Source organism: Lolium rigidum, chromosome 6 (genome assembly GCF_022539505.1).
Source record: "Lolium rigidum isolate FL_2022 chromosome 6, APGP_CSIRO_Lrig_0.1, whole genome shotgun sequence".
NCBI lineage: Eukaryota > Viridiplantae > Streptophyta > Magnoliopsida > Poales > Poaceae > Lolium > Lolium rigidum.
The window spans coordinates 145,678,568-145,693,115 of NC_061513.1; the positions used below are offsets into that span (position 1 = coordinate 145,678,568).

General features: G+C 50.5%; 1 protein-coding gene across 1 annotated transcript; it reads right to left on the minus strand.

The window, feature by feature from the left end:
* Positions 1-1,955: 1,955 nt before the first annotated feature.
* LOC124663388 lies at positions 1,956-2,438 on the minus strand. Its single transcript, XM_047201097.1, has one exon. It carries the CDS (start codon positions 2,436-2,438, stop codon positions 1,956-1,958), a length of 483 nt encoding a protein of 160 aa, XP_047057053.1.
* Between the last annotated feature and the right edge of the window lie 12,110 nt (positions 2,439-14,548).

Consider the following 14,548-nt stretch of genomic DNA (forward strand, 5'->3'; position numbering starts at 1 on the left):
GCAGTCACGCGCTTTCTCTTTGGCTTTGGTGCAAGGTCAAGTCTTGGCAGAGCGGTGTTCGAACTTGGCCATGGTTGTCTTTGAGTCTTGTGTGGGTTCGTCCTTGGGGGAAGAGTGGGTGTGACCCTATGATGTTGGTGTTTGTATGGTTATCGTCCGATTTTTCCGTTAATAACTGAGTACCTTCTTCTTGATTAATAGATAAGGTGCCTTGGTTTTAAAAAAATCACCTTTACTTTTGCTGAGTACTCCCTCCGTTCCTGTTTATAAGGTGTATATACGTTTTTCGAGACGAACTTTAACCAAAAATTGAGGTACCGTTTTCATGCAACGAAGTGAAACACCCTGATATCAACAGGACATGCAAAGTTTTCTCTTCGTACAGAACTAGCAGGATTACGCAATTTACAGGATAAATAAGCACCAGGGAAAAAAAAAATAAGCCAGGAAGATTACACACGCCCAATGGCAAGCAGAGGTGACCAAGCTATTGACAAACAAACTTGAAACGTTTCGGCCCGTCCCGTCGCTCCCCGCGGGCGACGGAAGGGCGATTCCAAACCCTAGCTCAAGCCGCCCCCCTCCTTCCCTCCCCCCGCCGCCGCCGTCGGCGTGGGCCGCCGGGCAAAGCCCGTGCGGTTGCCGGCGGCGGCGGATCCCTGGCTCCCGCGCGTGAGGTGGTGGCGCGGGGCTTCTCCACTCTGACGGCGGCGATCTAAAGCGGCGAACCGACGACTCCTCGCGCGGTGGGCCGGCGAGCCGCGGCGAGGCGGTTCCTCGTGGTGCAGGCGGCGGAGCTCGGCAAAGCTGCCATCTTCCCCGGACGGCGGCAGCGGCGGCGCGGCTTCTTCAGGCGGTGGGTGCTCGGGCGCAGAGGCGGCGGCCTCTGGTGGTGCGGCGGTGTCGACTATGGCGGCTAGTGGCGTCCGCGGATGCGCGCCGTCGTCCTTGGTCGCGTGGGCGGCAAGGTGGCGGTGGACGGCGGTCGCGACGTGGTGGCTGCCCCGGCGACCATCCGTCAGATCGGAAGGTCAGTCTTTCCCTCCCGCTGGTCCTCTTCCCTCCAGGTTTGGTAGTCGGATCCTGCTGGTTTCGGTGCCGATTGGGGGGTGGTGGTGTGAGATCGGGTCTGGGAGAAATCCCTGGTCGGCTTGTTTGACCACGGCAGTGGCGACGCCCACGGGCGCCGTGTATCCCTCTTGAGGGGCTGTTGAAGTCTCGATTCTCCCCACCCCGGCCGTGTTCCGGGTGAAAACCAACAATCCTTCGGATTGGGCGACGACGACGCCGTGGGCGCCGTTTCCTCCTTGGGGGCGTGGCTTGGGAACAGTTGGCTGGTTGAGGGTGCCTTTGGTGGTTGGAGGCTGGTTGCGGTGGTATCCGATCGGTGCCCTGCTCCTTCTTCGTCAGCGATTACGGTCCCTGTTTACGTTCCCAGCGGTAGCTCCTTTGGTGTGTGGCAGCGCAACCTCGAGGGTTTGTCAGCTTCGGCGAGGGGTCTCTACTCTGACCAGATTGGTGTGTGGTCAGTATCGGCCATAGCTCAGGGGAGTGCATTTGGCGTCCGACGGTTCGGCGTCCTTCGAGCCAGGACGAGAGGGAAGGGTCCCTCTTCGGCGCTGGAAATGGTCGATGCTGCTTCCCCTCCCATCCTGTGCTGCAGACGATGGTCTTCCTCAAGGCGGCAGGTAGTGCCCTCGAACCTGTGCTGTTCTTTCCTTGGTGGCTTCGCGAGGAGGCTTCGACATCTACAAGCTGTATTCTTGTGTGTATCTTGTGCTTTTGGTGTTCGTTGTTTGTAAGCTGGTTAGCATCTTGTATCAAACTCGGCCGTTTGTGGCTTTATTAATTTAAAGCTGGGCACTTGTGCCTTATGTTTAAAAAAATGGCAAGCAGAGGTTCCAGCAGGAATCGTGGCAAGGGGGCAGAGCAGAAAAAAAAAAAAAGGGCATCATTCATATCTGGCAGCCGCAGCAGCAGAAGAAGCAGGAGAGCGCGAGGCCGAGCACGACGGCCTCCAGCACGTACATGACGCGGAACGCGACGGTGTCGAGCAGCGCCGACGCCCAGCCGCCCCTCAGGTTCACGGAGAGCCGCTTCCAGCGCAGCGATCGCGACAGCGACGCCAGCCGCCTCGACGCGCCGGCGCCGCCGAGGCTCTTCCACCGCCGCGGCGCGCCATCCTGCGAGGCCAGCCGGCGCAGCCACCCGCGACGTGGCTTCTCCTCCGCGCCGTCGGCAGCGTCCAGCGGCGCCATTATCTCGGTAGCCCTTCCGGACGGCGCCGACCCCTGGGGTGAGTAATGGCCCCGAGGCATCATCCGCCGGAGCAAAGCCCTGACCGGCGACGCACCCGCGCGGGGGCCGTCTGTGCCGGCCGGAGACATGGACTCCGACTGGTGCGCCGTCGCCGGCGCTATGCCCGTCGTCGTGGCCATGGCGGGGTGGGAGGGAGGAGACCTGGGCGAAGAAGATTCAAGATACGGTATGCTGGTATGGAGCGGAGACGTGGGGGGAGACGTGCGGGTTTAGACCGGCGGAGACCGAGGGTATAAAAGGAGGCGGTTTTGATCTCGGGACGTGACGGAAACCTATCGCGGTCTGGCGCTCTTTTAAAAGGGAGATTACTACTACTGTATTTGAGCTGCTTTGTGTGCAAGGCATCCATCCACCGGGCGTACCTACAGCTCAGCTTGTGCTGTAAAGGCCGTTGCTTATTTGATTGATTCGCAACTGCAAACCCTACCGGGAGGTCCTATATATTGCGCTGATCGGCCTATAGCTCGTCGCGCGCATGCTGTGATTTGAAGGATACGTATATATAATATTTCGACATGACAGGCAAAATTATATTCTCCCTCCTAAAAAGTATGTACATTCAAATTTAGAAGGAGTAATACTAGTATTTATTTAGGGATGATGTCAAGCTGCGAAACGTCTCAAATTTAATCAGAGCATTCTCCCGTCCGTAGACCTTCTAGAATCGATGGATGTACTATATCAGACGTATTCCCATGGTTTCCTTGGTTCCTCAGCTGTGTTAGGCTTGCCTTTTCTCGGTTCGCCAGATGTAAAAGGGCGCATCTGAAATTCTGAATTGATAGGCCGGCAGGTCATACAGGAATATATGTGCTCCTCTCTCGAGTGCTGTCGCTGGAGTCGGCCACGGGCTGGAGCTGAACTGGACGGCGCGCGGTACAGCGGGGCGTGCAGGCCTACCATACACGCTTCCCTGCTGCTTTCAAATTTGCCGCTTGCCTATAGGCAGTTGGGTCAAAAAAGCGCAGGGGTTCGGTAGCCTCGAGCGGCGATAACCGTTAATCAAGGTTGGCTAGCGTGGAACCAAGCACATGTCTTCTTCTCCTTCTGCCGTTCTCCCCACACCTGCGCCTATCAAGCAACAATTTTGTATTTTTTCGATAAAGGGCGCTTTATTATTACTCAAGTTCAAGCAATACACCCGGCCTCTGCATATCTAGGATGCACACAGCCGCTGATAGTTCCAGTTGCAAAACCAAAAAAGTAGAACTCACGAGTACAATGAGAAGTAAAAGGAAAAAACTAGATTGAAGAAGGCAAGATCCTTCTAGTATGCAGCCACCCATGTTGGGTAATAAAATCTTTCGCCGTTTCCTCTAAGCGTGTAGACACCTCCGTAAATAGGTCGCGATCCTCCAACCGCTGAAGCGACGACCATGAACGGAGCAACGCCGTACATCGCCGAACAACTTTGCATATGATATCACAAGTTGCTAAATTTTGCATGGGAGAAGTGGCACGCCTAGGGGCCTGTTTGTAGCACGCAAGGCATTTGGCATGTACCTGAGGAGATGAAAATAGGTTGTTAACCTCTTCATCATGTAGTTCATCCGTTTACTGTTCCATCATCGTGTTGCTCAACCTGTCACTTGCCCTCCTAATCATCTAGTTCATTGGTTCACCATTTCGTCATCGTATTTGTTGTGGTGGTTGTATAATTGTGGTAATCCATGGTGATAACCGCCGTGGCATTGTGTTATTTCCGCGCACCGTCGTGGTAGACCTTGTGTCCGACTTCATGCACATCGGCGTGGTTGTGGTAGGTCAGAGGTGGTAATCCATGGTGAAAACCACTGTGGCCACCATCGTTGGCGACGAAATAGTGGTATTTCCACGCGCCGTCGTGTGGCAAACTTCGTGGATGGCGGCATGGTTGTTGTGGGTAAGAGGTCAGGGGTGATAATCCATGGTGGTAACCGTCGTGGCCACCATTGTCGTCAGCGGCGGCATGGTGGTATTTTCGTGAGCCGTCGTGGTTGTTTCCGGCTTGTGGAGGCGCATCATGTAGGTGTAGCCAACGTCGTCACCGGCCTTGTTGTGCCACGTCGGAGGCTTCGACTTGTCATATCCAACATTGTCTTGCACGTATGCAGCGTAACCGTCTTGGCCACTGTCGGTGGCGGGCGGCATGGTTGTATTTTCGTGAGCCATCGTGGTTGTGTCCGGCTTCGTGGATCGAGGCGCGCCGTGTAGGTGTAGCCAGCGTCGTTGCCGACCTTGTTCTGCCACGCTGGAGACTTCGACTCGTCATATTCAGTCTTGTCTTGCACACATGTAGCGTAATCGCCTTGGCCACCGTCGGCGATGGCATGGTCATCGTTCTGTGCACCGACGTGGTGCCCGATTTCGTGAACAACGGGGTGAAGCACATTGTGATGTTTGAGAGGTAAGGTGATGACATGTGGCATTGTTAAAATTAGCCTTGTACGCAACCAAACAGACTGGTCCTTACTATCTAGTGGGCTAAAAAATTCTTCACAACCTACCAAACCAAGTGCTAAAATTGGAACGAGCTATGATCCATAAAGCCAGCCCCTATAAAAACCTATATTTTGTCCAGGCTACCAAAAGCGTCCTACAGTGCTTGGACACTCTGGAACGACGGCAACGCACCTGAAGATAAATGGTGGGTTGATCTCGGCCGGGGCAAAAATCGGCGCACGCCAAGCTCTCACCTGATCACCGCAAATAACGGCCGGGTGATCTCACATGGCTGCACGCACGTCTCCTTGTCACTCCCATAACTGGCCTAATCGTCTCTTTGGAGAAGATGCACGTTCCTTGGACAATTTGCTGCCGCGACACTGAACAGTGAACATACATCTCCATCTGTTTCTCCCTCACTAGTGACCGAGCGATGTTCGAGCAGCTGGAACCAACTACACCTGCACGAAGCATATGGCCCCATACTTACAGGCTTACAGCTAGCTAACTTGACAGCGACTCTTGTGCTTCCTAGTTAAGCAGTAGGCGTTCTTTCATCTCCCATGTGGACGTCTTTCTTCCTCTGGCGTCTAAGCCCTCAACAATTTTTTGCTTTGCCTTCATTAGGCTACTTGCTTTTATGGGATGATTTTTCTCTTTCGAAAAGAAGGTTGAAACCTCCAGCCTTTCATGGGATGAGATGCACTATTTTTCCACTCACAGTGACATATGGGCAAGAGGATGCGATTGATTGCATTAATATTTTCTTTCACAACTCAAATTTGGCGTAACCAATTTCACCTAAGGCTACGTACTTGTAAAATAGCACGGTAATTTTTGGTATCACAAAACAGATCTCATAAATTCAATTTCATGACACAATTACACCTCAACTAGGCACACATCATTTTGTCGATCTCTTTGAAGTCACGCCTAACCTACGTAAGTCCATGTAAGATATTTATTCATTATTCAAACTTTTAAAAATCAAATATATATCAAGATATTTTTATTAATTTAGACTCTACAATAATCTAATATATAAAAGGGGTGGGATAGTATGTAGAGAAATATATCTTAATCATTAGCATGTTTTAACTGGCTAATGGGAAATTGTTGGTCCAGAAAATAAGTTTATTTAAAAAATGACATAACAAGCTTTTTTTGTGTTGTTTAAATAATCAACCGTCTGTATGAAATGTATGTTTCTTGCATCACATTGTATATGGCATACGAAGTAAACTAAAATAAATATAATTAACATATATCCCCTAAACGACCATCTAATTTTTTTCCCTCGAAAACAATAATATGGGAAAATACTTAGAATATCACATAACATATTTTTTGATATTTACCCGACACTAACATATGGATTTACGGATAACAAATATACATATGCTATTCGGTGTTGAGAAACAAGATAAAATCAAAAATAGAAGTATTTGTTTGCAAACAATAGTACGGTTTATATTAGAGCTCCAACCTTTTTTTTGGTCAAAATGAATTTATATACACAAAAACAAATAACTTTCCAAGCTAGTGCTCTACTCAAGCATATCCAATAAATAAATTTGGAAAAGTATAAAAGTTTTGTACAAAATTTTATTTATGTAACTCTCCTATGTTAACCCATGCTTGAGCATGATTATTAGTTGGATAGAAGGTGGGTGTTCAAACTCATCCTCCTCGCAGATGGGTGGGAGTGGTATTAGTATGGTGAACAATGTATGTTGTGTAAACTTTGACGTTGAAGCAGTGGAGGAAGTGTGTGAAGTAAACGATGAACCCATCCTCAAGTGATATTTTGATTAAAAATAAAGGAAATATATAAAAATCTTTGTACATATAATATTTATATCCAAAGCTTTTGAGTGAAAGTGTGATAATAATAATGCTATAAAATTAAAGATGGTTGTGGTGAGCTCCGGCCACATGGTCCAAGTTAGACGGCCGACATAATCATCATATTGCGCTAAGAAACCATCTCTCCTTTAAGAGAAGATAGTATTTCCCCCCTCTTTTTTTTAAAAAAAAAACAGCAATCATTCCAGTAGAGAAAATATTAACATCACATATTTTGTGCAAAAACATTAACTTCGGCAGGCCAAAGCAAGCCTTAAATTAGATCATCTGTTTTGGAAAGAAACATGACTTTGAAGTTTCTCATGATTAGAGTATGCAATCATCTCTCATGGTGAATCTGAAGCTATTCGTCCAAAATAATATCCTCTGCAGTTCCCATGAAATTTATTTGAAGCAAAGAGACTATATATCGATGGCTAGGACATAGGGTGGAATGAGACATCAATCCTCGTGAAAGACCTGAGAAGATGTAACCCGAAAACTACGGTGGACAAATTTTAGGAGACACACTTACATGATGATGTTGCATTCCCTTCTTCCTCAAGATATATGAAGTTGGATGATCAGTCATACACGTGTACTGCATATTGTCCGCGGCAAAATGCACGTCCACGTTGCAATAGCATCCTCTCCTTTTTTCGAAATGGGGTATCCCGGCCTCTGCATCGGTTGATGCACACAACCTTTTATTAAAAAACGAATATTCAAGAGTTACAATCACGGATGAACGAGGGTCGATACAAAAATCAACCATCTAAAAATAAGAAACATGCTAAGCAGTCTAAGCATGTTCCAATCTCTTAACAGGCGCCAAGTAATCTGGTAAAAAATATCCTGGGCAACCATTTGAAGGCGGTTGCATCCACAAAGCATGCACTCCCGCTGGTCCTCCGGGAGCAAGAAGTGTCAATGCGGGATCCAATGGACCATAGTGTGAATAACCTGCAGAAAAAATTTAGAATCTTTTTTGTTAAACACAGTATCATTCCTGCAATTCCATATTGACTAACATACAACTGAAACACCAATGCGAATTCTACCTTTATCGGTTTTATCTGTTCCATTAAGCCAATTCCCAAACATATTTGTGATATTGGATGTAGGATGAATATTATATGCAGTGAAAATTACTCGCCAAACAAGTCTAGCAAACGGGCATGAAATAAATAAATATTCGACTGTTTCCTCGGTGTCACAGAAGCTACATTTTGTGTTTCCATGCCAATTCCTCTTTACTATATTGTCACCATTTAACATAACTTTTCTACTAAGGAACCACATGAAAATTTTAATTTTTAGTGGGATTTTTAATTTCCAAAGATATTTGCATAGATATCTGGCATGATCATTTAACATATCAGCATACATAGACTTTACAGTAAAAATTCCTGATTTATCTCCATCAACCATTGACATAAATGAACCCACTGATCCCATCTATTACCCAACAGTTGCCTCCGAAAACCAATATTTAGTGGAACCAAACTCATAACATTTGCCACCGTGTTATGTTTACGATGAACTATATTATAAAGTTGTGGGTATTGGGATTCGAGGATTTGTTCTCCGAGCCATATATTTTCCCAGAAGCGGACTCCTTCCCAAAGCCAACTTTAAAACTCCCTCTGCTAAATATCAGCATCCTCTCCTAGAAGCGTAAATTGTAGATTGTACCGATGTTAATCGACAATACTTCTAAAGCTCGTTTTGCACCTCTCATTTCATTTTATTTGGAAGAAACCAAATGACATCAAAGATATTATATTTTATTTGAAAAATCTACATGGGTACTAGGTTATATATGGAATGAAATTTATGGAATTCTCAACTGAACTATGTACTAGGTTAATTCTTGGGATCAAAAAGAAAAATCAATCCTTAAATGACGAAAGCCAAACGAGCTGAACTCATTTTTTTCGAATTCAAGGAAGACGCTTGGATAGAAGGTAAGAGCACCTCCAGCCGTTGGAGGACCCCGGGGCACAATCCGGATGGAAATTGGTCCAGACTGGATCTATTTTTGGAATGAGGAGCTACACTTTTCCAGCCGTCTCCCCACACACGGCGCTCATGAGGATGCCTGGGAGGTGTTCGACCGGCATCGACCATGCCGACCACGCACCCGACGGTCGTGCAGTGTCGGTGGTGCAGAAGCCCATGACCAACTACATCTCCACCACCAGCGCGTACGTCACCACGCGCCCGCGGCCCGCTTGTAGGTGAGCTCCACGAGCGGCAGTACCAGCCCGTACAGCGCGGTGGCGCCGAGGCTGACGAAGAAGCCCAGCCAGTACTGGCCCCTGCTCACACCCTTGGGGCGGTCGAAGGAGGCGTGCAGGCCCAACACGACGGCGCCGATGGTGAGCAGCACCACGGCGTTCAGGGAGAAGGCGGTCAGCCGCTGCCGCACTATGAGGAACGCGAAGAAGACGGTGAAGGCGAGCTGCCTGGAGATGAGGATGGCGGAGGTGGACCATTGCGTCGCATTGCGGGCCTCCCTGTGCCGGCACAGAGGCGCCATGCTGCCGCTGCGACACCCCGGCCACGCTTGCGCCGCTCCGGCCATGCCATGCCGTGCCGCTCCGCTCTTGCCTCGCGCGCTCCGGCCTGGTCTTGCCCGCCCGCAAGCTGCTCGCTCGCGCGCCCGCCAGAGCGAGGCGAACCCCTGTGCAAGGTTTTCGAGGACGCTGAGGCCAAGTTGCTGCCCATCATCTTCATCGACGAGATCGACGCCATCGCGCCCAACCGCGAGAAGAGGTGGAGCGCCGCATCGTGTCACTGCTTCTCACGCTCATGGACGGGCTTCACTAGCACGTGCAGGTCATGGTCATCGGCGCCACCAGCCCGCGCCCCGGTGATGGTGCTCCGGTGATGGCGCTAGACAATCTTGTTGGCAATTGTTGTGGAAGCGGTTGGGAAACCCCAAGAGGAAGGTGTGATGAGCACAACAACAAGTTTTCCCTCAGTACGAAACCAAGGTTTAATCGACCAGTAGGAGAAATGTGTGACTTCTGAAGGTGTTGCTGGGTGACTAGTGGCAGGGCGCACTACCGGCGTCAGCAACAACGTGAAACCTGCACACAACACAACCAAAGTACTTTGCCCCAACTTACAGTGAGGTTGTCAATCTCACCGGTTTGCTGAACACAAAGGATTAGACGTATCGAGTGGAAAGAGATGTTTATAGAAAGTAAACAGAACAAGATTGCAGTAGAATTTTATCAGTACAGGAAACAGGACCGGGGTCCACAGTTCACTAGAGGTGTCTCAACATAAAGATAAATAACATGTTGGGTGAATAAATTACTACTGGGCAATTGACATAATATCGACCAATACATGACAAGATGATTACAATGAGATTTGATATGGGCATTACAACATAATACATAGACTGTAATCCAACTGCGTCTATGACTAATAATCCACCTTCAGGTTATCGTCCGCACCCCTTTCAGTATTAAGTTGCAAGCAACAGATTATTGCATTAAGGTGTGTAAAGTAAACAATAGAATTACCCTCGGATAGAACATTGTTATTTTCTCCCTAGTAGCAACAGCACATCTACAGTCTTAGAAGTTAATGTCACTCTCCCAGAAAACTAGAGGCATGAACCTACTATCGAGTATAAATACCCCCTCTTGGAGTCACAAGTGTCCACTTGGACATAGTTTCTACTAGCAACGGAGAGCATGCAAGATCACAAATAACTTATGACATGAATATATAATCAATCTCAATATAGTATACAATATTCATCGTATCCCAACAAAAGCAACATATAGGATTACATAAATATGATCTTGATCATGTAGGGCAGCTCACAAGATCTATACATGAAGCACAAAGTGGAGAAGACAACCATCTAGCTACTGCTATGGACCTATAGTCCAGGGATGAACTACCCACGCATCACTTCGGAGGCGGGCATGGCGATGTAGATGCCTCCGGCGATGATTTCCCCCTCCGGCAGGGTGCCGGGAAGAGCTTCAGAACCCCCGAGATGGGTTCTGCGATGGCGACCGCGACGGAACTTTTCGTGGATGGAGGCTCGGGTATCCAGGGTTTTCCCGAGAAGATGTATAATTAGGCGGAGGATTTAGGTCGGTGGGGTGCCTGGTGGGCCTAGACCCCCCTTGGAGCGGGCCAGGCCTAGGCCGCGCCATGGGGTGGTTTGGCCGCCCTGTGGCGCCTCTTCGACCCCCTCTGGACTTCATCTTCGTTTCGGTAAAATATTGACTTTGACTTTTGTTTCGTCCAATTCCGAGAATATTTTTTGTACAATTTTTCTGAAATACAAAACAACAGAAAAAAAGGAACTGACACTGTGACATCTTGTTAATAGGTTATTGCCGAAAATCAAGTAAAAGTGCAACAAAGTGTAAGCAGAACATATATGAATTGGTGTAAAATAAGCATGGAGCATAAAAAATTATAGATACGTTTGAGACGTATCACCCGGCGTCTCCATCCTGCGGCCGCCCGCAAGTTCCTCCACGGCCGCGCACCCTCCGCTAACTCCACCCGCCTTGGACCGACCCGGCCGTCCGCAAGCTTAGTCCCGCCTGTCGTGCTCTAGCTCGGCAAGGTCCCGGTGTGGCCGCCCGCGAGCTCCATCCTGCCCGTCGTGCTCTAGCTCGGCAAGGTGGGGAAAAGATCGAGGAGAGAGAAGGGCGGTAGGTGGGGAGAAAAACCAGAAGAGAGAGGAGAATAGTCCCTTACAACGGGCCACGCGGACGAGAATCTTTCATCCGGAGCCCCCGACGGCGCCCCGGGGGACCGGGGTTGGCGTGGGGAGTCCGGACGGATATAAGTCCAATCCGAGCGAAATCGAGACTCTAGGTGCACGACTAAACCGCTTTACGCCATCCGGATGAAAAAAATTGGTCATGGGCGCCTTCCCGGGGGCGTGGCTGGAGGTGCTCTAAGGGCATCTCCAACGCGGCGATCCATCCCGCGCATGTGCGTCTAGATGGGTCAAAACGGACAAAACCGTGGCCCAGCGCGCGCCTAAAACGGATGGCCGCGGTGTCTAGGATGACCCAAACCTGGCCAAAATCTGAGCCGCATTTGCATGGCCGCGGACACCGACGCTGGCCGCTCGAGTCCTCTCCTTGTCCTCCCCTAGCCCGCGTGTCATAGGGACATAATTTCATTTTTCATTAAAATTAAGCATATTACATTTTTCTTAATAGCACATACTAGTAGTCTACTACGTAGGGCCTCGCCGGCGACTCGCCGTCGGGGCCGTGGATTTCACTTGACGCGGGCGGCCTGTACGCGTGAGGATTCCACTCCAGCTTTATCAGCCGGGTGGCCCGGAGCGGCCACCCGCTGGTGTTCCTTCACGTCCGTCCTCCTCTTGGACCTCCGCGCAGCTTCCACGCGCTCGCGCTCCAACTCCTGCGCCGTCACGGGCCCACTTCCCCCACGAGCCGAGCTCCCACACAACACGCTCGGCGCATTCGACCATGTCCCGTGCCTCCAAGCGGGCGCGGCCGGCATCCCGGGCCTCGTGGTTCTCCTGCTGACGACGCCGACGCTCTTGGCGGCCGAGCTCCGCCTCCGCAGCCTCCTCGTGTTCGCGCCGGTCAGGCGAGGGAAACTGGAGGAGGCGACGGGCTGCTTGCTGAGCGACGAGCTCGTTCTTCCGGCCGATGAGGTCGCCTAAACGGTGGCGACCGGCCCGGACGGAGGCCTCGTGCTCCCTCATCTCGTGCGTGAACTCGGCGAGACGCTCCTCGATGGCGACGTTGGGCTTCGCCATCTTGCGGTCGTGGGCGGCATCCTCCCCGTCGGCGGCCACGACAGCATCCGCCTTCTCCTCGGCGGCGGGGTCCGATCCCTCCTCCGCGGCCTCGTACCAGCCGTCGAAGGCCTCATGCCAGCCATCCGCGTCCGCCTCCACCAGCTCTGCGTTCTCTGCCTTGTTCGGCGCCCCCTCGGCCACGACGCGGATCGCCTCGTCGTCGGCGACCCACCGCGCGTCCTGCCGCTCCTCCTCCTCCGTCCGCGGGAACCTAGCGCGGGCGGCGAGGGAGAGATTGGCCCACGTGGTCTGCAGGGTGCGCGGCATGGTGATGGAGGAGGATAGGGCGCCGGAGAAGGTAGAGGAGGTGAGGACGGCGGAGTGGGTGAGGTCTGCAGCCGGCGGCCTTGGCGGGAATTTGGGCGCGAGCGCGCTCCCTTGGCCTTTTCGCGCGCGCGCGGGAACCCTGGTGCGCGCAGGAACTTTCCCGCGCGTTTCCCCACCCGTCATTGTTGTCCCGTCGAGGCCTGCCATGGCAGCGCCGCCCAGAAAAGACGAACCACGTGGCGGGTTTATGGGGTCGCCACGTTGAACGCAGCGTGCGATCCAAATAGACACGTGGACGCGGAGTGTTGTCCGCGTGTCCGCGTACCCAAAGCAAACGGGCCAACGTATCCCTTTAGGTACCCACGTTGGAGATGCCCTAACAAAACCGCCGTGTTAACCGCCAACGACCAGACTCGCGTTGGAGATGCCCTAAGGAAACCACCGTGTTAACCGCCAACGGCCAGACTCGCAGTCAGTTTGGTCCTCTAGCGTACAGTTTCCACTCGTTTGAACGGGCGTACAGTTTCCACTCGTTTCAACGCAAGACTCGAGTGTCCAGGTGCAGTCGTCGGTGAAATATCAGCCGTGCAATCTAAACCATCCAATAGAATCTCACGTCGGGTCAAGTCAGATTTGCGCCTCACAGCAGCATTCTAACGTGTCACTGTGTCAGCTGCAATTAGCTCATAATTCACTAATCCTCACCAGCACGAAGCCCCGTATGTTTAGCAAAAACCATGCAATCTAAAACCAATTTCACCAGATCACAGCTAGCTAGTGAAATCACATGAAAACAGATACAAGTGGTCCGAAATTGCCAGCCAAATAAACAATTTTTTTTTTGAAAAGAGGCAAAAGCTTTGCCTTTTATATTGACTAGTACAAATACCCGTGCGTTGCTACGGCTGCGGGTTAAGCCGAGATTCACTGTTTTTTGCTGTCGATGGAGATGCTAAGATGAAGCAACTATGCAGGTCGTGACCCATTCTAGCCCATATGGGCCTTGATTGGTTTAAATTTTTAACAAAACAATCATACACACTACCTTCTCTGAACCAATCGTTTATTTACAAAAGAGAATTGATATTCTAAACTATTGCTTCCACTTCTTTGAACCATTGCATGTGCTATTCACAGATTCTGATTTTTTTTTGATACGACCGCCAATGCAATAGCAAATTAGCACAAGGCACTCAAATGGTGTGAACCGTCTCATGGCTCATGCAGATGATCTTCATGCATCAGCACCACAGCGATCAGCAATAGCACCAATTAGCACAAGCCGTACCATGACATGGAGTACAACGCCCGTACATGGACATTTCCTTTTTTTACACCATGGCAGAGGGAGCGTCTAGTGCAGAGCGGCGTGGGCTAAGCTCTGGGGTCGAAGCGGCGCACGGCTCCGGTTCACAGAGCAGGTGCTCAGGCAACAGGGCAGCGTCGTCTTGCCGTCGCAAAGCGAGCAGCTCGGCGCAGGAGAGGGTTCAACATCTCGTTGCAATCTGTATACCCAAATCGACCGCTCATCATATTCCCTCCATTGGATTTGAAGAAATTGCGAAATTGCAATGTGGATGCCCAAATCGACCGCTCTTCTTCATCCTTTCTTGTTGTATCTCAACGGAAATTCTTCTTGTTTCAGTGGAAGGAGAAGAGTAGTCCAAGAATAAGAGTACCTCTGCTGGCCGGGGAGATTTTCTCATGGTGCAACCCGTACGAGCCGTATATGCTGTAGACAACATCTTCGCTAGTATAATCTCGTCCAGACCCACATGCCGTCGAGCATCCACGAGAACACGCTGGTGATGGTCGACACCATGCCGCTGATTTGACCAGCAGAAGTAGGTGAAGATGCGGCAT

Coding starts and splice junctions, on each gene's coding strand:
- LOC124663388 (XM_047201097.1), bottom strand. CDS start 2,438: ATGGCCACGACGACGGGCATAGCGCCGGCGACGGCGCACCAGTCGGAG.